The sequence below is a fragment of the Zonotrichia leucophrys genome, chromosome 3 (assembly GCF_028769735.1).
Source record: "Zonotrichia leucophrys gambelii isolate GWCS_2022_RI chromosome 3, RI_Zleu_2.0, whole genome shotgun sequence".
Taxonomy (NCBI): Eukaryota; Metazoa; Chordata; class Aves; order Passeriformes; family Passerellidae; genus Zonotrichia; species Zonotrichia leucophrys.
Window position 1 is genome coordinate 102,259,481 of NC_088172.1, and position 22,296 is coordinate 102,281,776.

Consider the following 22,296-nt stretch of genomic DNA (forward strand, 5'->3'; position numbering starts at 1 on the left):
TGGATCAAATTATTATTTATCTTTCAACATCTGTTAAAATGTGATCTTGCTGACAGGGCTGTTTTTCCCCAGCACTGAGATACCTTGGAGAAACAGATCACCAGTGATCCTGATAAAAGCCAAATCTGTGACATGACTGAAATAAAAGGGACTTTCACTCAGGCATGGAGATTTATGTTTTAAAAAATTCTGAAGTGTCACCATGAAATCTTCATGGCATCCACACATTGTTTCACAGCGAGAGTTCCAACAGGAACATCCATTTAACAGAGAGGGAGATAAACAACAGCACCTGGAAGGAACTGCCCATGTTCTGCTCTGTGCTCTTTTGTGGAACAGCACCAATTCTCCAAGAACTGTCCCAGAAGAGCATTCACGTGTATTAATACACTAAAGCCTTCAACATTAAACAGTTTTAAAAAGCCCCAATCAACCAACAACTTCATTTTTTGTGCCTCTGGAGAAATCCTTGGATATCTTAAACTGGTGCTTGTCACCTGACCTGTACCAGCTTCCTTCTCTTTCCTGTGCACGAGATGAAAACCACAAACTACTGAGCCTTCTAATACCCTCGGGGTATCTATTAAGGAAAAAAAATTCCATCTCTCACTCCAGTTCCTGCCGTTACCAGGGAACAAATCCCTTCCTGCTGCAACTGCAGGGCTCTTTGTTACAGATGAGAAAGCTGAATCTTTCACTGGAAATGAAGTCATGTCTGATGGCATGGGTGTGCTGGGAAAGCTCCCAGGCTGAATCCTGACTTTGGTTAGGTCACAATTCCCAGTTACCCCCTCAGACATCCTTTCCCTTGGCTGCTCCTTATGGGTATCAGCAGGAAGAGAGGAATTAGCTGCTGAGGAACAATTCTGGCACAGTCCAGGTAGAGCAGCTCAGCCTGCACTTCAGATTTAGCCAACAGTTCATCACTTTGATTTTCCTGAACATATTTCAACTTCCACTTTGGAAGTTGATTTGCAGTTCATGGAGAATTGTTTTGCCAGAGAGGAGAGGCCTGTGCTGCTGGGCATGAGGCAAAAAAGGAACCACACAGATATTCCTGGGGTTTGTTGATGAAGGGAATTACAAAGCACTCAGAGAGCTCTGCATCCCAGCAATCCCCTGGTTTTTGGTTAATTTTTTTAAATTTTTAATTAATTTAACTGGTTAAATGGGACGCTCCCATGTCACATCCACTGGTTTTTACCAACCAGAGGTGGCACAGGGGGGGCACCCATGGCCTGCTGGACTGGAGTGCTGGGCACTAATGACATTTCAGCGTGGCAGCACAAAGTGCATCCATGGGACAACAATGCTCTGCTTCCCAGGAAGGGCCAGGAGGAGACTCCAGGCATCCACCAAAGGCATCATTTGTTCCATTTAAACAGTCCTTGACATCTTGATTTCCACTGGCCCCCCATCATTTCTGACACTTCATTATTTCTGCTGCACTGTGGGGTTTTTATCCCCTCTTGAAGGAGTTTTGATTCTTACAACACCAAAAGCATTAAACTGATTAACAAGAATATTTAACATTTAAAGAAAGAAGATAGATATTTAATAACCCTATTAAATTATAAGGGAAGCATCTGAATTTTGGCCAGAAGAGCTGCAAGACTCTGGGGACAAACATTTTTATAATTTACATGGTCCCACATTACCCTTTTTACTACCTTCCAATTATCTAAATTCAGGTCTTCACATATTTATGTAGCTTTTCATTTTCTTTTGGTTTTTGAAAATCTTCTGTATTTAAGTATCTTGATTTTCCTCTTAGGTATGGTTTCACTTCTAGGTTTTTTTTTAATATTTATAAAAATAGATAAAATTTATTAGAATATGTTTGGACACACTACTTCCCTGATCTAATTTAGATGCATAAATACAATAAAATCTCAAGGAATCTTGGAACAATGGATAAGAGAATGTACTCTAAGTGTAAGATTTTACATTGGACAAAGAATTACAACAGATTTTTAAAAATGTAGCTATTCATCAGCAAACAAACTATTTTTGACAGCAGAGGGCAGATCATTCTCACATCACCTTCTTTCCCAGGTCTCTGCAGGAAACCAAATGTGATTTTAAAGCTAACCATAACAACATATTTTAAGTTTTCCTTCGGGGAAAAAACCATTTTAATTTTATTTTTGCAAGCGAGCTAAGGCAGCATTACCTGCAGCTTGGCGTTCTGAGTTTGCAGGGTTGTGTTCTGCTCCTGCAGGGACACAGTCTGTCTCTGCAGGGCCAGGATCTGGGCCTGCAGGTTGTTGTTCTGCGTCTCCAGCTGCCTGAGCTGCGTTTTCAGCGCCTGCTTCTCCGCCTGCAGCGTCGCGTTCTGGGGGCACAAACCACACAGACCTCAGCTCCCAGCTGCTCCAGCAACCCCAAGGTAACACAGAGGAGTTCTCCAGAACGTGGGAAGCAGCAGGAGCATGCAGAGATTTACAGGGTGGGATAAAACTGCAGAACAAACGCACTTTTGGGGATTTCTCACTGCAAAAACAGGGAATTGTGTCGCAGACATTTTTTCATAGAAATTTTTTCTTTGAGATTTGTCTATCTTCTGGGAAGCAGAGCCCCAGAAGAAGAATGTAAAAAATTGTTATCAGCTGCTGTGAAATGTAGCAGGTGTCTCTGTGATTGGCTCATCTTTTATGTGTATTATTAAAGGCCAATCACAGGAGCAGCTCAGAGACAGATTCTTTAGACACAGAACTTTGTTATTCATTCTTTCTATTCTATTCTTAGCTGAGCAGCTCTCTACAACTTCTCTTCTTTTTCTTTTTAGTATAGTTATAATGTATTATATATCATATATGAATAAATCAAGCCTTCTAATCAAGAAACAAAATTCTCGTCCTTCTCTCACCACAGTGACCGTCTAAGGTCACTGCAATAGAATTGCACCTATGGAGGAACAGGAGAGGAACCTCCAGGACTGGGTAAATGGGGATTACATAACAGGGACTGGAGACAAAGCTGTGCATGCCAAAGGGCACACCCAGGTTTTCACATTTCCTTTGAAAATGCCTGTCAAGTGCTTTATGGCATCCCACAGAGCAGAACCCAGCTGCTGCACACACTGCATTTATTTCAGATTGTGCCCAGGATGGAAACAAGGAGAGAAATTAAAAGTGTCTTAACAGCACCCTCATTTGCATTACTGCAACAGCTCACCACAAATTATTACCACCAGAACCATATTTAAAACACTTCTTACATTCCTCTCCACCTCGATTAATCTATCTTTCACTTTCAGTAATTCTCTAGTAGTCTCCTGATTTTCTTTCTCCCACTTATTGACAGACTGATTTCCTTCTCCACTTCTTGGAGGAGAATTTTGAACCATCCTTTCCTCTTCTTGTCTTTGCTTGAGAGCTTCGTAGTTCTTCTTCACCTGGAATTATTTAGGATAACTTAGGTTAGGTTTAGAATTTTCCATTTTGTACTTCCAAATTTATTACTTTATTACCTGACCATGACCCTTCTCAAAGAACAGGAAATGCTGTTACTGCATTTGTAAATTTGGTTTTTGCATGTTTGGGGAGATGATGTACAAATTATTTCTGGGTATGGACAGTTTAACCCCAACAAACAGCAGACCTCTATTTTAGAATTTTTTATTTCAGTGTTTTTAATTGTACCCCCCAACTTTTATACAAAAATCCTACAACCAAGAATTGGTTGAATTGACAGAATTTCCTTTTTCAACCAATCCACTCAGGCTGCTCAAGGTAGGCCAGAAAATGTAACTGGAAATGACATCCCAAATCAAATCAACTCCAGGTTATTTATCCAGCTGACATTTTCATGGCCAGTGAATAAGCTCAACAACTTCTCATGTGATTTCAACACCGTCTTAAAAGCAGTCACAGTCCTAAAAGCATTCACACCTTTGTCCTGCTTTCTGTGACCAGAATGAAGCCCATTTTTTGCTGTTCTACCCAAAAAGTGTAGAACTAACACCAGCTCATTGAATATTCTAGACAAATGCCCTTTTTTCCTTACTGTTTTCAGCTCCTGACGCAGCTGCTGGTTCAGATTTGTTGATTCCTCCAAACGAGCCTCCAAAGCAGCAATTTTTTCTTCTTTTATTTCCAGAGACTTCTTGAGCGTGGATTCTAATTTAGACTCCAAAAGCTTGTACCTACTGGCCAACAACAACAAAGAGTCTGTATTTTAAATAATTATTGGAGGTATTGACATTCTGAAATCTTCTAGAAGAGACTCATGGCTAAAAATCAAAATTCAAAAATCCCCGTGCTGTGCTCTAAAGTATGAAGACACTTCAGCATCCACAGCAAGTTGTATGTCAAAAATGACCAGAAGATGGTTGTCAAAACCATTTCTGACTCCTCCTTTCTTTTAAAAGGTGTCAGAGCCAGAAAAAGCCCCACTGGGGCACACCAGGGGTGCTGGGTCTCTCTGCACCATCAGTGAGCGCTGCCTGGATTCCTTCTGGCTCCGCTCCAGCCCATCCCGCAGGGACCTGAACTCAATTAGGGTGTGAAGTATTTGGAGAGCAAGATTTTCATCAGTTCCCATTTCCTGCAGCTCCAAAGGGAGGCCAGGGAAGGAGATGGAGCACAGCCCTGTGCAGGTGCACACTTGTTTGGTGCATCCATGTGCAAATTGCTCACTCGGCACAGCTGCTGGCATTTTAACACTGCTGCCACCCTTGATGTGCAAAGCTTCCATTTTTAACCACATTCATGATACTGTAGGGCACCTAAAACCCCCCAAAATAGCAGTTTGAGAGAGAAGTGGTCAGATTAAACGGGATTGATTTAGAACTGCCCATTCTTTATGGGAAATACAACCCAAACTCATTAACACCACAACCCACACTCATTAATCACTCCTAAGCAGCTCAGTCCCTGTGAGTGGCTCAGAATGTGGAGAACACCCCACTCCTCCCCACAGCTGGATAAAACAAACCCAACCCTGATATTCCCCTTTCTAATCCTGGCTGCTGAAGGATCCATCAGTTCAGTGAAGGGAATAAAGTGCAGCAGCCTCCTGAATGGACAATGGCATCAGATCCAGTCAGGAACTGGAGCAGAAGACCAATGGGAAGAGAATTAATAAGCAGAAAGCTGTCCAGTAGCATCATGCAGCACCAGGGGAATCTGAGAATTCCACATCTGACAACTCATTCCCAAGGATTTATGGAGTAGTAGGCAGCCTGTGACCAGTAGAATATACAGAATTTCACCTTCTTGGGCAGGAGCACAGATTTGGCTACAAGTAATTCCTGCTACTGAAAAACGACACAGTTCTATAGAAAACAAAGGAGGGAAAATAATAATAGCAGAGATGCAATACCCACTTCCACTTTGAACAATGAAAAATAGTACACATTTTTAAATATGACTGCAAGCTGGGTTATTTTGAATTCAGATCAAAATCCATAAATCTGTTTGTCCAAGGACAGCAGGCAAGAGAAAATGGGAAACACTTCCAAGTTAACTCATAAATCCTGGCCAGTTTAGACCTCAATAGAAACACTCTGAGGTGCTATCAAAGATCATTCCTTAAAAAGCACAAGCAGCTCTTGCCAACCAGGAGGAAGAAAATGGTACATTTTAAATTTCCATTATCAGAATGACAGAGGCAGATGAAAAACTCCACTGAGAAGTGATTTTATCCACAATGAACCCAGCTCTTCACAGCCCTGAAGGAAGAGCTGGCAATGACTCACCTATGAATTGTTATGTAAGGAAAGCAATCCAGGTACCTTTGGGATGAATGAAGAAGCTGAGAATGATGGAAAATCAGGATATTCATGGGCACAGCAAAATTTCGAACCAATCCTGGCTCTCACTTTGATAGCAAACACTGCCCTTTCATGATCCTCCAGCTCACATGGAGCTTGGGAAGAAGCTCAAGCACCTCTAACCTAGAACTTGATTAAATGTTGCTCCATTTGGGCTTCAGCTAAGTTTAAGCTTCACCTTGGATCAAGATCTGGTGGTTTTTTATTGGGTATATTTACCTAAGGACACACCAAATGCTTATCAAGGGCTGTATGCGACCAGAAATGCTTAAATCAGAACAAATCCAACCAGTTCAAGCTCTGAGAACTTCTCCTGGACTTATGTGGGAGCCGAGGAATGTGGAGAGCCTGGTTCAAACATGGCTTAAAGAAAGAGGCCATGAAGGTATTCAGCTGAGGGAAAAATAAAAGGCTGCTGTAAAGCAGCAGTTCCCAGGCTTGATCCTGTAAATAATTAGGTTCTCAGCCACCTTTTATATAAACAACAAGATTCTCAGACCATCTTTTCTATAACAGGCAAATATTCTGTCCTTGGCTGCTCTGGGAACGGATGCCCAGTCTGGGAACAGATATGAAGGTTTTGAGAACCTTTCATATCATGGTGAGAACACTGATCTTGGTTTCAATAAACAAACCTCAGGTATTGTAAACAAAAGGAGGAGCTGAAGTTTTCTCTACAGCCTATCAGGAGCTCAGATTTTGCAATATGCATGAAGTGAATTAACACTGTTATAAAAGGTGTCTGATTTGATCAATAAACTGAAGATGCTGATGAACAAAGGTGGGTCATCTTCCTTCACTTCAACAGAGGAAGGCAGGTGAAAGCCAGCAGCAGAAACCAAGAGGGGGCAACACAGGAGCCTGGGAAAGGGAAGCTGCACTCAAACCCCAGCTGGATTCCAACCCCAGGTGTTGTCTGGGCTCCTGTGCACACAGCAGGCCCCAGATCAATCTCCACGCTCAGGACAATCAGCTGCAATAACAAATGATGAGAGCAGAACTGCACTGGTGAATCTGCACAGCAAAGCTTGGCTGCAAGCCCACAGTGTCACCAATTTTCCCTAAATCCCTGCAGGATGAGGAAAATGCAGCAGAGGAGACAGAAGTCAGGGCAGCAGCTGCTTTGCAGTGCAGGTGTGCAGGAGTGATGGAGCCACACCAGCACTGGGCACTTCCCAGCCAGGCCAAGTGGGAATGCAGCTTTGCCTTCAGGATGGAAGAATTTGAAGGAAATGGTTGCAAGGAAAGAGTGAGACAGTTCAGGTAATCACTATGCTACAAAAAACCATTTGTGTCAGACAGGCAGACAAAAAGGGAAAAAAAATTACTTTGAGCTAATTATCTTTCACTGCTGCTGTTGCTGCTGCTGACTAGAGCATGAAACATTTTAATTATAATTAACTGTATCTCCTGACATACTTCAATGAGTCTCTTAGCAACAAAAAGTGGCAACTCACTGTCACAGTCAGCTGAATGTGAAAGCAGCACACCAACTAATTATTTCCAAAAATATCAAGTTCCTTTTTGGGTCTATGAGTGTGCCTTAAAAATGTTAAGAGTATGCACAGAACCAGTCTGCAAAATCACTTTGAGAATAAAAAAGATCCTCGTTTGTCCTTTTTGTCATTCTCACCTGTCATCACTGCTCTGCTCATCGTGCAGGAGACGCTCCTTGTTCAAGCCAATTTTCTCAAGCTCGTGGGCCAGTTTTTCCAGATCATTGTTCATCTGTTGAGTCTTCAATTTCTCATTCACCAAGTCCTTGCACAGAAAAAAAACTACAGTCAGTACTTATAGCAAAATAAAATTAAAATCAATAATAAAAAGTTCAGCAAAATAAAATAATGTCATGTGGAGTTCTAGGAGTGCTGAGACAAGGGTGTTTTATCCCTACATGACTGGAATAATTCAGCTTTAAGTCTCCTTGCAGCTGCCAGCTTTCAGCTGGATCAGACACTACACTGCAACTAGAAGTTGATGTCCCTGGGCTCTCTTCTTTTCCCTTTAAGATTTCCTTTAGAATTTTTCTCTAGATTTGGTCTACACATGCCAGTGAAGGGGAAACATCCCAGCAATATGATATTCTTCCTTTCCATGACTGATTTCAGAAATTTTGATTCTCTAATGCACAAAGGTGTTAACAGTACACAGATTAATGCAGAGTAAAACCCCAGATCAGACACCCAGCTATAATTTCTGTACATTATACACAGATTATGATGGGAATGGAAACTCCTCTGTTTACCTCTCTTAAAGTGACCAGGGTTTTCTTATCAATGGTAGCTCTTTTCACCAACTCCTTATTTTCCTTTTCCAGCTCCTTCAGGCGCAGACAGGACTCTTTATACACAACTATTTCTTTAAATAGAGATTTATTTTCCCTTTCCAGATTACTGATTTTGACATTATTCTCTTCCAAGGTACTATCTTTAATTTCTGCTTGCTGTCGAAGCCTTTTATTTTCCTTTTCCAGCTGTTTCTTATCCTTTTCCAGTTGAGAAGTCTCTTGTTCTAACAACTTATTCTCCTTTTCCAACTGCTCCAGGCGCTTGCTGGAGATTTTTAACTCTTCCAAGTTCTTTTGCAAGGTTTGATTTTCAGTCTCTAAATCTTGTAATTCGCTCTCTAATTGCTGAATTTTCTTATTGCTGTTTTCCAGGGCTTTCTGTAGCCTTTGGTTTTCTGTGTCCAGGCCTTGGTAACTGACTTCCAAGCGTTCAGTCTTTTTAAAAGAGGCTTTCATCAGCTCAAGGCTTTTTTTGAGCTGCTCCTTTTCACTCTCCAGCTCCTTATTCTCCAACTGTAACTGTGCCACTTTAATGCTCGTACACTTCAAGGATTCGATTGTCCTCCGTAGCTCTAAATTTTCTTCGTCCAGTTGGGAATTCTCCTTTTCTAAGGATTCCAATTGAAAAGTGAGGTTTTTCAGGCTATCCAAGGTTTTTTTCAGCTTTCTGTTCTCCGTCTCCAGGTCAGAGTTCTCTTGTTCTAAGGCCTCAATCTTCTCACAAGTGATTTTTAGGTTGGTGATTTTCTTCTGTAATAACTCATTTTCCTTCTCCAGACGATGCAGCTCGTTCTCTAATTCTTCTGCCCTCTCCCCTTTCTCTTTGTAGTGTTCCAGTTCTTTCCTGACTTGCTTTTTTTCAAATTCCATTTTATTTAACTTACTGCTGGTCTCTTTGATAGACTCATGGAGGATTTTATTTTCCTTCTCAATCTCTTTCATTCTGGCCTCAGCACTGATTTGTGAGCGCTGCCTTAGAGAAGCCACGGTTTGATTCAAGTGCTCATTTTCTTGTTCTAAGAGTTTAATCTAATTTGGGTAGAAAAATGGCAAAGTGATAAATAAAGTGCCAGCAAGGAATTGCTTTCATATATAAACTAAAAGATACTCATCATATCATATTCACCTTTTATTTTAAGTTAAAGAAAATCTCTTACTCTGCTAACGTTTATGTGAAGAATCACAAACATTATTTCAAGTGTGACAACAAAGTAAATCTTCAAATCTCTTCCTCTTGAATATTAACAGTAATATTCAGTAAGCCCAAAACTAATAAAGCACAAATCAAAAGAAAGCTTTACCTACTCCCTGGCAAATTTAATTTTCATTTGTGTTTACCCATGTTTACATTGTTTTCTCTCACACTCTGTGATTTGCAGAGCTGTGTGTCCACAAGGAACAGAACTGCAGCAAGTTCTGAACCAAACCTGAAATGGAGGGAGGTGTGGAAATCACAAAATTCTCTTTATTTCATTTGGAAATAGTAGAAGTGAGGGATGGGAGGTGAGGGAATCCTGATCACATTCAACAACAATTTGAGAGGAAACACACCAAAGTTACACTGATTTTTGAGTTAAAAACAACCTTTGGATATTCTGTTCCAAACTAGGTCCAGAGAAAGTAAATAATACTGGAATTATTTTCCTAGGAAACATTTTTCCAGATCTAACTCAAGGATAAAGGCAGAACCTACACCTTAATTTTCATTATTTCTTGACTTTTTAGGTTGCTCCAAATCTTTTGGAGTTATTTGGGCATGTAACACCAGACAGCAAAATCCAGCAAAACTGTTTGGATCAATATTTAAATGTACACTAATAACCCAGTGTAAGGGATGTTTCAACAATAAATTGTTTGGGAGAAAAGCAAAAATGCTGCTTGCAATGAAAAATAGACTGAGAAAATTACAGGCTGTTCTCCCACAGTGAAATCTGAATGGAACTATTAATTACAGATCCACTGCTCCCAGCAATGACAAACTGCTCTGGAATATTCACCAGAAACTCCTTAACAGGTGCCTAAAAACACAGCTCTGGAGCACCTGCCATGGCACTGAATAATGTCCATGAATTCTGCTTCTATAATCCCAATTCTACAAAAAAATCCTGACAAATGCCTCCAGGATTTTGGATGAGACCAAATGAATTTTATCTCATCCAAATGACTCCTACTGCAGTAAGTGTCAGCATAGGATTTTAGAAAAAATATGGAAGTTGCTGTTGACCCATCAGCCCTAAGTAAATTAGTTTTAAGCAGAAATAGGCCCACTGAAATATCAATCCTAAAACAAGATATGTATCTTTAAGTGAAAGCAAACCTTCCATGCCAAGCTTTTTTTTTTCACCTCCCTCTTTTCTTCCTTCTGGAATTCCATTTACCAACAAACAGACTTTAAAAATACTTAGTATTTTCTGAAATATAACACTCTGCATTTCAGAATACTGGACTTTAAATTAAACTAAATGGCCATGTCATCAGGAGGTATAAAGAGAATTTATAAAAGCTAAAAGCAGCTCTGTAGTTATGATATTTTTTAAAAAATCTTTTCTTTAGGATTTTTCTCCTGAGAAGCTGAGAGGCCTCAGGAACAAAATGTAAACAAGGATTATCTGCTGCTGTGGAATGCAACAGGTGGATCTGTCATTGGTCTCATGGTTATTTCTCATTAATGGCCAATCACAGTCAGCTGGCTCAGACTGTCTCAGTCAGTCACAAGCCTTTGTTATCATTCCTTTTCTATTCTTAGCCAGCCTTCTGATAAAATCCTTTCTTCTATTCTTTTAGTATAGTTTAATATAAAATACATCATAAAATAATAAATCAGCCTTCTGAAACATGGAGCAGATCCTGGTCTCTGCCCTCATCCTCAGACCCCTGCAAGCACCGTCACAGTTCTAGTTCTGAAGGACTCAATTCCTAAATCTGGGAATTCCAAAACTCTTTTTCTGGCACTCAGGAGGTGCCAGTGTCCATCAGGTACATTTTTACAAAGATTCAGATGTCAGTTTTTGGCAGTCACAAATCAATCCAGGCGCCCACAGCAGGAGCCCATCCCAGTGCAGGGCAGAAGGATGGAGCAGGATTTGAGGCTGCTGGAATTCCCATCAATGCTCCAACATTACTCCAAGCACTGCCAGCTGCCTGGGACCTGCTCTCCTCCTCTGGGAGGTGTCTGGCCTCCCTCCAAAGCTCCCAATTTTCTCTCCAGGCTGAGCTGCACCCTCCCAGCAGCTCCATGAAGCTGTGGGAGTGTGACAAAGCTCTGAACCCACAGGAAAGCCCCAGCCAGAAATGAGTCATGTCTCTCACTGCCTGCAGCTCCCAGCAAAGCTGTTTTCCTGCAGGAACCTCCTTTTGGCAAATCCACTGCATTTCCAATCCCTTTATGTCTGTAAAGCCTCCAAGAGGGGAGCAGCAGAGCACAAAGCAGCAGGAAAACTTTGGGTTGTGCTACTCACTTGTCGCTCGGAGTTCTCTCGAAGTGCTTCAAGTGTCTTCTCAAGCTGGGCTTTTTCCTTCAGCAAATCTTTACTCTGATTTTGACTGTTCTGAAGACTTTGTTTCTCTTGGCTAATTTCATTCTCCAGCTCTTCAAGCTGGGAAGAGAAACAAAAGTTTGAAAATGTACTTAAGAATGACGGTCTTAGCTGGGTTGAAGGCACCCTTATAGAAATGAATAAAGAAGCTTAAGGGAAGGAATTAAACAGAATTTTCTAATCTTTAATTGAAACATTCATTTCTTCTGGGAATACATTTACTCCTGCCAGAATTTTCTCCCTGGCTCAGAACACTGTATCTATAAAGTACTCTAGTGTAAAAAAAAAAAAAAAAGGGTCAGATTTTCTCAGGCTCTGATTTCCTGCAGCATCTTTTTTTTCTCTTAAAATCCCATTTCAGTGAGATTTATACTGCTCCTCCAAGACCCTTTTAACTTAGGAAGGTTCAATGTTGTTTGATCTTACTTAACTGTTTCAAGAGATAATTAAGATGATTCCTTGGGAATTAAAAATATGAGTTTGTTTTGTCAAGTGTTTCCAACTTGCAGAGAGCAAAGCTATTTAAAATTTAAAATACCCAAGCATGATTTCTCTGCCACATTTGAGTGGTAACAAGTTGACCTGAATGATATTTATGTGTTTCTATTCCTTTCTTTTGTACCTCCCTTTTCTTTTGGGCACAGCACAGAGGCTGCTCCAAAGAACAGCAGCTTCTTAGGAATCAGAAACTCATGGAAGCATGGAATGCAGTAGGGATTTCTTTAATTTTCTTTTTTTAATTATCTCTTAGCCACTCTAAGAATAGTCTTTCACCTGAAGTAGCTGCTGATGTCAAATCTATTTCAGGAATTTTAGACATTTTCACTCCACTGTAATTAGCCCCAGCTTCTTTTTTTCCCTAATTTTTATTTTCTATAAATACCACTGACTAAATGATTCTATTTGACACACACCATTTGAGGAGCAAAGTGCTGTAGCTGAGCACAGCTAAAGCTGCCAAACTCCCCTCCTGAGCTGTTCATCAACTCCCTGAGCCACCTTCTCCCTCTCCCAGCTGAAATGAGCACACAGGACCGAGTTTTCAGCTCAGGCTCATCTCACTCTGCACCTCTGCACACACACTTCCTTCTGCTTCAGAATTACCAAAATTAATGCTCTGCACTATTCTCAACCACTTCCATTACTCATCATATCACCAATATATTATTATTTTTTTCCCTCACTGGTCCAAGACCTTTCTGAATCAACTGGTCACACTCACATAAAGAAAAAAACCTCTTGGAGGTGGTTTTACTTTTTACCATAAACTTACACACACTGTAACTCCACTCAGACCCTTGTAATGCCTTACCCAAAATAACAGCAATTGATAAAATCACTCTTTAGGAAGAAAATGGCAGAGAACATGAGGCAGCCCTCACACCATCCAAGCACACCCTGACCTTTACCTTCTTGCTAAGTCTTTGGTTTTCCTTTTCCATTTTCAGCATCCTTGAGCTGCTGCCTTCCACAGAGCCCACTGCACTTTGCAGCTCTTCCACAGTCTTCAGCAAACTTTGGTTTTCCATTTCCAGCTTCAGTAACCTGCTGGATGTCAGCTCATTCACCTCATGGCCCAGTGATTTCTGTGGCACTGCAGGAGAAAAACACCATTATTCAAATAAAAGCTGACTTAGTAGCCAGAATTGTTCAGCTTCTGCATTTTTAGAGGATTTAACAGCCTTTGAAGGTCCTTCCAATGCCCTCTTGGTGACCAGAGCTGATCAGGATTAGAAATATTAGAAATTAAAATATGTTCTACCCTACTAATCACAGCACAGATTTGCTTCCCACAACTCAGGACGTGGCTCCAAATTCCACAAGTGCTTTGCACAGAATCCAGTTTGTATCCAAGTATGTTGTACTGAAGAATCCAAATTTTTACCACAGCTCTTCCCCTTCCCTTGGAGAACAGCAAAGCCAGAAAACTCATGATCTGTGCTGCAGAGTACACAAGTGAGAATGGCAAATAATGGAATTTCCAGGAATTTATGGGGTTGACACAACTATTGAACTGGGCAAGACTTCTCATGGTCAGCCTGTATCTCAATGGACACACGGGAATCAGCATTTCTCCAGAGGACACTTTAGAAATACATTTAATTTCCCAATGCTACCCAGCCTCTGAGATTTCCATTCCAATAACTCATGTTTACCTTCAGAAAGTTCAGTAGTCCTGTTTATCTGCTCCAGCTCCCAGCCAAGATGCAAAGACTCATCCATACTTTGTTTCTGAGCCATTTCCAGGGTCATGTTTTCCTCCATGAGCTCCTCAATCTTCTTTCTGTCCATATCACGCTCCTTGGAAATGATTTCACAGGTTAAAAGAGAAGTCTCAAAAGGTGCAAAATATTTTATTATCTATATTCTATTGATGTCTATATTATATTATCTTTATTATGTTGTCACAGGGGAGGGCAAAGTGCTTTTTCTGATCTGCTCAGACACTGAGATGGGGAGGAACTGGGAAAAGTTGGGAGAACTTTGAAAGGGATTTGAGGAACTTTTTGTAAAAAGAAGATTACAAAGAACCTCTTCTCCTCATAACCTCCAGCAATCACTCCCTACTCTTCCAAAGTTAACTTCTTTCTAAATATTAGGAAGCAAAGTGCACGGGGTAAACACAATATTTAAGTGACAACTGATTCACATCAAAAAAATCAAACCTATTGCTCTTGAATCTCTGCATTTATCATCACATTCCTTCTCTTTGCTATTTTGAAGGCTTTTATTAAGAAAGGAAATTAAATTCAGTGTGTATGAGCTGCCTTTGCCCCCCTCCCCTGCCACTCACCATCTCCATGTCATGCAATTTTGCTTTCAGCTGTAAATTCTCCTTTTCCAACTCGTGCAGTTTATCTGATCGAGCTCGGGTCCCCTCCAACTGATCTTCCAACATTGTCTTGGTTTCCAGCAACACCTGATTGTCTTCCTTTAACTCCTGCAAAAATGGAACAACAACAACAAATAAATCCAAACCAGAAGCGCTCCCCTGCCCACGCAAACCTTGATACACAACCACTTCCAGAAACCCAAACTAAAACTGGGAGCTGAAACAGACTTTTTATAAAAAGCACAATTACAGCAATTCCACATAAATGCAACTTAGGAATTTCTGTGAAAATAAAATTTGACATAAATGAAATACTCCCTAAGCCATTAAGAACAAATAAGGTGTTGATGATATAATCAAACCCTCAGGATCTCTGTGATTTGGGCTGTGATCTGGAAAGATGTACAGCCCAAAATTAGGTTTATAGGCCACTGGGCCCAAAGTCAGGCCCTGATGCTGAAAATGCACCCACAATCTTAAAATACAACCAGCCACTCTCAAAGGGCCTGAGCAGCTTTAATTTTGGTCATAAAGGATTTTTTTAATAGCATCTGATGAAAGTAATGTGTAAAATACATAATTGGCAATTTTCCTCATGATATAATGACAAAACTTTTCAAACTTCAGCACACAGTCAGCTGCAAAATCTGAAAAAGGATCACATAAATATCCCTCATACTCCTCCCTACACAAATATTAAATTAACTCATAATTATTATGACACAAACCCAACTAATTAATATTAATCTGTATTGAAGAGTGCTTGAAATATCCAATAGTTTACAAGCTATGAAAACATAATAGATTTTTAGGGGGTTTATTAGTTTAAACATTCTATGAAAATGAAACTTCCACTGTTGTCAAACCCTGTACACTAATTTGTTTTCCTTTACTGATTTTTATACCATATGGCACTTGCCCATCAAATTTGTCATTTACAGACAGAATGATGGCCTGATAAATTCCTGCATGTTGATTTGCCTCCTAAATTACTAACTCATGCCAGAACTCTAAGTTCCCCTTGCCTGGTGTTGGAACATCTTTTTTTAGTGTATTTTGTGCCATTGTCCTGTACTCATTTATGTGAGCAGCCCTCCTTTCCTCAACACTTGACTGAGAAAACTGCTTTCCCTTAGGAGACCAACAAGAGGAAAAAGGAATGATTAAATTTATAGCATTTTTGGAAATAATTCCCCTGTGGGTTTCTCAATCCATCCTTCACAGAGGCTTCCACTGGCCTTGCTAGCCTAGAGCTCTGGTGAACACTGCTGACTTGCATGCCATTAGACATGGAAACAATTGCCAAAAAAATGGAATTTGTCACAAAAGCCTGACTGCCATATCCCAGAGAGCAGGACACTGCAAGACTTTCTCCCATCCCAACGTTTCAATCTCCAAATGCACTTTGGAAAAGCCCCAGGCAAGAGAAGAACTGCAGCAGGCCCAGGAGCTGCAATGCCCCCGTGTTCAGCAGCCCAGGACAGGAAATGCCCAGTCATGATGACTGGACCTTAGAAACCCCTTTTTCCCCCTTCAGCAAGGGCTTATCTCTATAAGACTATGGTCACTTCCCTTTAACCCTTACTATTGGACAATTCCCAAAACCTCTGCACCCTATAAAATCCCTCCTTTTGCCCAGTTTGGCAGAAGAGCTGTCCTTGAGAACCTCCACAGAAGATTCAATAAAGACACCCCTGTGGAACCTCACAGAGCCTCCTCCTGGGACTGCTTCAGGCACCCAGCCAGCAAAGAGCTGCAATCACAAAATGATAATCTGATAACCACTAGAGCTGGTATCACCCAAACTTGCTAAGGTGACCTGTGGCTGGGGGCTTTGGCTGCTCAGAATGACCCCGAGATGCATCAGAAAATCTCATTTCCCAGCCTGGTGGTTGAAGAAGGAGTCAGAACTCTGCAGTTCTCAGTCTGAAGGTTGTTTATTGTTTCTTATCTATAAAATTCTTTCTCTGGCCTGCCAAGGTCTGCTCAGCAGGTCAGACAGAGGCACACTGCCTGCCCCCAGGGTGGTGTTATCTTTTTATAATAAAAACTACCTGTACAATATTTACCATAACTTTCCCAATACCCATCACCTATGTTAGACAGTGAACTTCTGCTCTAAACCAATCCAAAAGTGCCAACATCACAGCAGCACATGGAGGCCAAGAAGAAGAAGAAGGAGAAAAGCTGGACATGCCCAGACTCCTCCACCTTGCCCTCTGAACCCCCATGCTAAAAACCTCAAAAAATTAATCATTTTGTCACCAGGTAGAAAAATTATTATTCTACTTATACTTTCGTGGCTTGCAGATCTTTATATAAGGTTGGTAATTTGCTCAATGGGTCATAATCAAAATCACAGGTGTCTTGGGCTCTGTGCCAGGGTTCCTGAGCCCCCTGGCAGGGCTCCTGGCACTCCAGGCCAGCCAGGGGATGTCCTGAATTCTGACATGGGAATGCTTGGGAGCTTGGACAGGCTGTGCTGAGCAGGACTGTGCTATCCAGACCCGCTGCAGCCTGCTAGCGATACCCCAAAACCCAGCAGAGGCCACATTAAAGAATGGTGGCTTGTTGGGGAAGATGAACCAGGAAAGCCTTATAAATATGATTGTCTGGCAAAAGATTTTGAGACTATAGAAACTATAAGTGAGATTGAAATGAAAGCAAGCTTTGAGATACCTCAGTTACTGAGCAACTGGAAAACAACGATGTGGCTGGCTGAAAATAATCCCCTTTTGATGGAACAACACCCTCTCCTTGCAGACAGCTCCAAGGGTCAGAGCAGACCCTACAGCTTGGCAGAAGGGGCCCAAAGAGGAGTTTTTAGGGTTTAAAATGTACCACAGTATGGTGATGTAATGATTCTTATAGGCTGTATGTAAATGCTATGGGGTTTGTATCATGTACTAGATTGGTTAGTGCAAAATAGAATATTCAACACAGAAGGAGATTTATTGTATTGCAATGGGAACCTTGCGCTCTTACCTTTTTCACTCCCTTACTCTCTTACCCCCTCATGCTCTCTCCCCCTCTCTTCTCTCAGGCTGCTCTGAGCTGTGGCTGCAGCTCCCACCAGGCCCTCTGCAATAAACCCCAAATCCCAGCAGGGCCCTGCACCCAGGCCCTTGGCAATAAACCCCAAATCCCCAGCTGACCAGGCCCTGGGATAACCCAACGCGCCTTTGGCAATAAACCCCAAATCCCCTACCCAGGGCCCTGCACCCAGGCCCTTGGCAATGAACCCCAAGTTCCACGACCTGGCTTCAGAGATCTCTCATCTCCATCCATCCCACCCTCCAGCTGCACCCACAGTGGCTGTGGGTGATTTCCCCTGGATTCACTCACCTCCACCCTGGCTTTGTAGAACTCAATGTCGTGGAGCCTCTCCTTGTAGCGGCCCACCTCGCTCTCCAGCTTGTCCACGCGGATCGCCTTCTCGCGCAGCGCGTCCAGCTCGTCCCGGTACACGCGGGCGGAGCGCGCGTCCGACAGCAGGCTCATGTTCTGGGACACAGACAGCAATCACAGGCTATTGGGAACGCTGAGAATTCAGTGAAAAACCCAATCTGTTGTACAGGATTGTAGGTGATTGTATGGCCAAGGAAACTGCACTGGGCTTTTTCAAGGACTCACTATAAATATAAATATATATATTTGTGTGTATATATATATAGTGTCACCATTTTATTTTCTGAAAAATCCCTTTGCCAGAATATTTCCTCCTGAGAAGCTTCAGTTTTGCTCCTTTGCAATGTGATTAGGAGAATTGTTTATCCCAGCATGTGAATTGTTTTTACTTAATGACCAAGCCCAGTCCAGCTGTGTCGGACTCTCTGGTCTGTCACAGGTTTTTATTATTCATTCTTGTCCAGCCTTCTGATGTATCCTTTCTCTTTCTTTAGTATAGTTTTAGTATATAATTTCATATAATATAATTTCATATAACATAATTTCATAAAACAATATAATATAATTTCATATCATATCATAATTAATTCTCCTTCTGAGAACTTGGAGTCAAATTCTCATCTCTCACCTCATCCTGGGGACCCTCACAACACCACACCATATATTGTATATTTATGATGTATTTAAGGTTTTCCTCCTCACTATTACCACAAAAAGCATAAAGAAAAATCAGACAGAATTGGAGTGCTTTCATTTTAAGAAGATCCTTTCAGAAAATGCACTGGTGGCGAATTGCTTGAATGCAGAAACAAAAGAAATCAGAGAAATACTAACCTAAGGGCATTTTTTAAAATTGTATATTTAAGATGTATTTAAGGTTTTTCCCCTCATTATCACCACACAAAGTATAAAGAAAAATCAGACAGAATTGGAGCACTTTCACTTTAAGAAGATCCTTTCAGAGGAAGCACTGGTGGCAAATTGCTTGAATCAAGTAACAAAAAAATTAAGAAATACTAACCTAAGTTAAGGCATTTTTAAAAAATGTATATTTATGATGTATTTAAGGTTTTTCCCTCATTATAACCCCACAAAGTACTAAGAAAAATCAGACAAAACTGGAGCACCTTCACTTTAAAAAGATCCTTTCAGAGGATGGACTGGTGGCAAATTGCTTGAATGAAGAAACAAAAAAAATCAGAGAATAAATCTCTAAGTCAAGGCATTTTTTCCCATCATAATATACCAAATAAAAGAATAAATTACACAAGGTAACGGTTCAGAAAGCATAATAAAAAAATTAACATGAAAACATACTTAGTATCAAAAAAGAGTGGTGAATTGCTCTGGTGGTGGTAACTTTCCTTAAAATAATAAAATGACTAAACCCACACCTCTTGCTGAAGTCTCTTCAGTTCAGCTTCCATCTGTTCCAGCTCTTGTTTACAGTCAAGCAGCTGCTCGGTCTTTTCCTCACTGGAAGGAGAAAACACCAACCAGTTAAACATGGCCACAAAACCTGCTAATGATCACCAGGTTTGAGAACAAAATGCTGAGATTTGAGAGGCTTCCACCTTGAACCCACAATTTCAGGGACAGCAGAGTGTAAAATTTCGGGTTGGCATTAAGATTTAGTTAATATTATTAAGTTAAAATAATATTTTAATGTTATCTTATCTAATATTTTAAATGTTAAGACTTTTCATAGGTTTAAATTGTTGTTTCCTACTCACACAGGGCAGAAAACAGGGTGTAAAATAAGGAATTTTTGCAAGAAGGGATTTTGTGTAAGAAACCACAGGCATTGGTGGTTAGAAAATGAATGAAAATGAATGTGTACCAGGAGATCCACATCCAAAACCCAACTCAGAATAATTTCAAATAACACAATCAAAAGGTCCAAATTCTTTCCAGGAGAACCAGACACTGACTCCTTGTCACAATCAAGTAAAGCCAATTTTAAAAGCACTTTTATAGCTCTGTAATTTTTCCTTTTCTTGCAGAGCACAATTAAGGGTTTTAGGTGTCTTGACTCAATTGAAGAAGATACTGCTTAATAAACTCAATAATTGCATGAAACACACAATGAATTTAACTTTATGGAGACAACACAGTGTCTGTTTGAGTCTACTCAGAAACCTGTGATAAAAACAATTTGACACAGAATTCTATGATTCTTACATGACTCATTCTCAACTTCCAACTCATTTCCCAATCCTTAAAAAAATGAGTTTGTTAAACCATGACTAAGTGCAAAGGAAGTATTTAATTCTCTCACAGACAAAGAGATGTTAAAAATTACACTGCACCTCAGAACAAACATTTGCTGTAGAAAAACCTGCCAATATTGAATATTCTTAAAAGATACACTGCATATTCAAATGTGTTACTGTATTATTCTACATTCTGGAATACAAGTAAGAAACCAAAGTAGAAAAGGGGGAAAGAAGAAAATTTAATGGACTGAAATGTATAATGTTATGTCAAAGCAATCATACCAACAAAAAATAGGTATGTTTTAAACAAAACTAGAGCAGTTGTTTTCAAACATGAGCCAGTTTCACCATGAATGATCTTTCTGGAAAAGGATTGTTTGGAAAAGGTCACTGAGCCTACAAGCAGGGGAGCTCAGTGCAACATCCCTGAAAGTCACAGCTTTCCCCTCCAGAGGTGCTCAGAAACCAGGCACAAACACAAATTTATTCCTGATTTCTGTGACTTTCCCGTCAGCATCATATTGCTGTTATTGTTCTACATGGGAACACACAGAACTCCACACGCAGAAAATGAGGTGTGCAAATTCCTTCTTTGGAGTTTCTGTACTCCCTGGTTTGCATCCAGCTGAAAAATAATCTTTACAGACCTTTTATAGGAAATTACATCAGCTACACTGCATATTAAACCAGGTATGAAGGTTCACTGCCAAAACCAGATTATAAATAAATTTTATGCTGAGTATTTCCAAGTCTGGAATTAATGTAATTTAAAATTTATCAAATAGGTGCAGCATTTAACACTAAATGCTACAGACAGAAGTTAATTCATCCAAGTCTGGTATTTTAAGATACTGCTACATGCAAAGGGAAATTATTTACCAACTGAATTCAAATAAGAGTGCAAAATGTGGACTGTTCTGAGCCATCAGTGTTGCCCTAATTGCACGCTTCAGCTACAGACTGGAGAGGATTGGACTAAATTATACAGAACATACCAGTGTTCACTGTTTAGGCTATCTATTAACTGTCAATCAAACTAATAACAGCAATTTTTTCACTAATTTTCTTGGTGCAGCTGTTTATAGAATATCCTGGGCGGGCTCATTGCAGGAGACACAATAATACAGACATCAGGGAAAAAGAGCCCCAGCTTTTGTCCTCTGCTCCTCATGAGGACCACGCTGTGGTGGGGGAAGGGGATCCTCTGAGTAAATCAACAAGATCCTTAATCCAGCCAGCTACAAATCATCTGATCAACAAACTCTGAATTGTGACTTATGCTACCTTCAGCTTGTGATTGTTTACCTGTCTCCTCTCCCCATTGCTGAATTAAAAAAAAATAATAAGATACATCTTTATTTATGCTGTTTCTACACATATTGGATCTCTTCAGATGGAGCATTTGAATTCAGAACACACACACTTCACTCTGCTAAAACAACTGACACATTGCTACAGGGAAAGCAGATTCTCCACAGGTCTGTTATTGATCTCCTCTTTAAATAACTCCTCACTGCTCAGATCTGCTCCTTCACTGTGAAGACAAAGAGCCCACAGAAACCTACAGAATCAGGAGCAAGGAAGTGTTGTGCAGACAAGAAATCTTTTACACAGGAACAAAAGAGGTGGGAGATAGGAAAGCATTCTCATGGAAATTTTTTGTCCTATCTGCAATGATTTTAAACCATGAATTAATCATAGGTGAATATTTCTTGTTGGAAACAGGTCACCAAATGATGCTGCAGAGAAGGAATCCCTCCTGCCTCATCTCCTTTTAATGATCACCTGGTTTGAGAACACAATGCTGACATTGGTGAGACTTCCACCTTTAATCCATGATTTCAGGGACATCAGAGAATAAAATTTAGGTCAAAACATCATTATGAATACAAACAGAGACAAACACAGATGAAACGCTGTATTTGTCCCATGGGTCCACAAATCTTCTTGTATTATAAAAATACCCCTCCTGGGGAGCAATAACTAAAAAAACAATTTGAAAGGACACAGAATTACAGGCTGGGGACTGTGGCTGGACAGTGTTCAGGCAGAAAGGGACCTGGGTGGTTGAACATGAGCCAGCAGTGTGAATATGAGCCAGCAATGTGCCTTGGTGGCCAGGAAGGCCAAGGCCAATGGCTCCTGGAAGCCAATGGCTCCTGGCCTGCATTAGGAATGGTGTGGCCAGCAGGAGCAGGGAGGTCACTCTGCCCCTGTGCTCGGTGCTGGTGAGGCCACAC

At 40.7% G+C, this 22,296-nt stretch overlaps 1 protein-coding gene across 19 annotated transcripts in view; it reads right to left on the reverse strand.

Moving 5' to 3' along the window:
• CCDC88A (coiled-coil domain containing 88A) overlaps positions 1-22,296 on the reverse strand; it is a 74,396-nt gene that overhangs the window by 24,680 nt on the left and 27,420 nt on the right. For 16 of the 19 annotated variants that reach the window (XM_064709714.1, XM_064709718.1, XM_064709715.1 and 13 more), the window contains 11 exons: positions 19,235-19,316; positions 17,778-17,936; positions 14,394-14,540; positions 13,756-13,900; positions 13,009-13,193; positions 11,522-11,659; positions 8,022-9,092; positions 7,410-7,537; positions 4,009-4,150; positions 3,221-3,397; positions 2,174-2,335 (listed from right to left, as the gene is read on the reverse strand). In XM_064709714.1, the coding sequence (XP_064565784.1) occupies positions 2,174-2,335; positions 3,221-3,397; positions 4,009-4,150; positions 7,410-7,537; positions 8,022-9,092; positions 11,522-11,659; positions 13,009-13,193; positions 13,756-13,900; positions 14,394-14,540; positions 17,778-17,936; positions 19,235-19,316 (2,536 nt within the window). The remainder of the gene's footprint in view (positions 1-2,173; positions 2,336-3,220; positions 3,398-4,008; positions 4,151-7,409; positions 7,538-8,021; positions 9,093-11,521; positions 11,660-13,008; positions 13,194-13,755; positions 13,901-14,393; positions 14,541-17,777; positions 17,937-19,234; positions 19,317-22,296) is intronic. The other 3 variants (XM_064709717.1, XM_064709701.1, XM_064709708.1) reach the window with 1 other exon arrangement.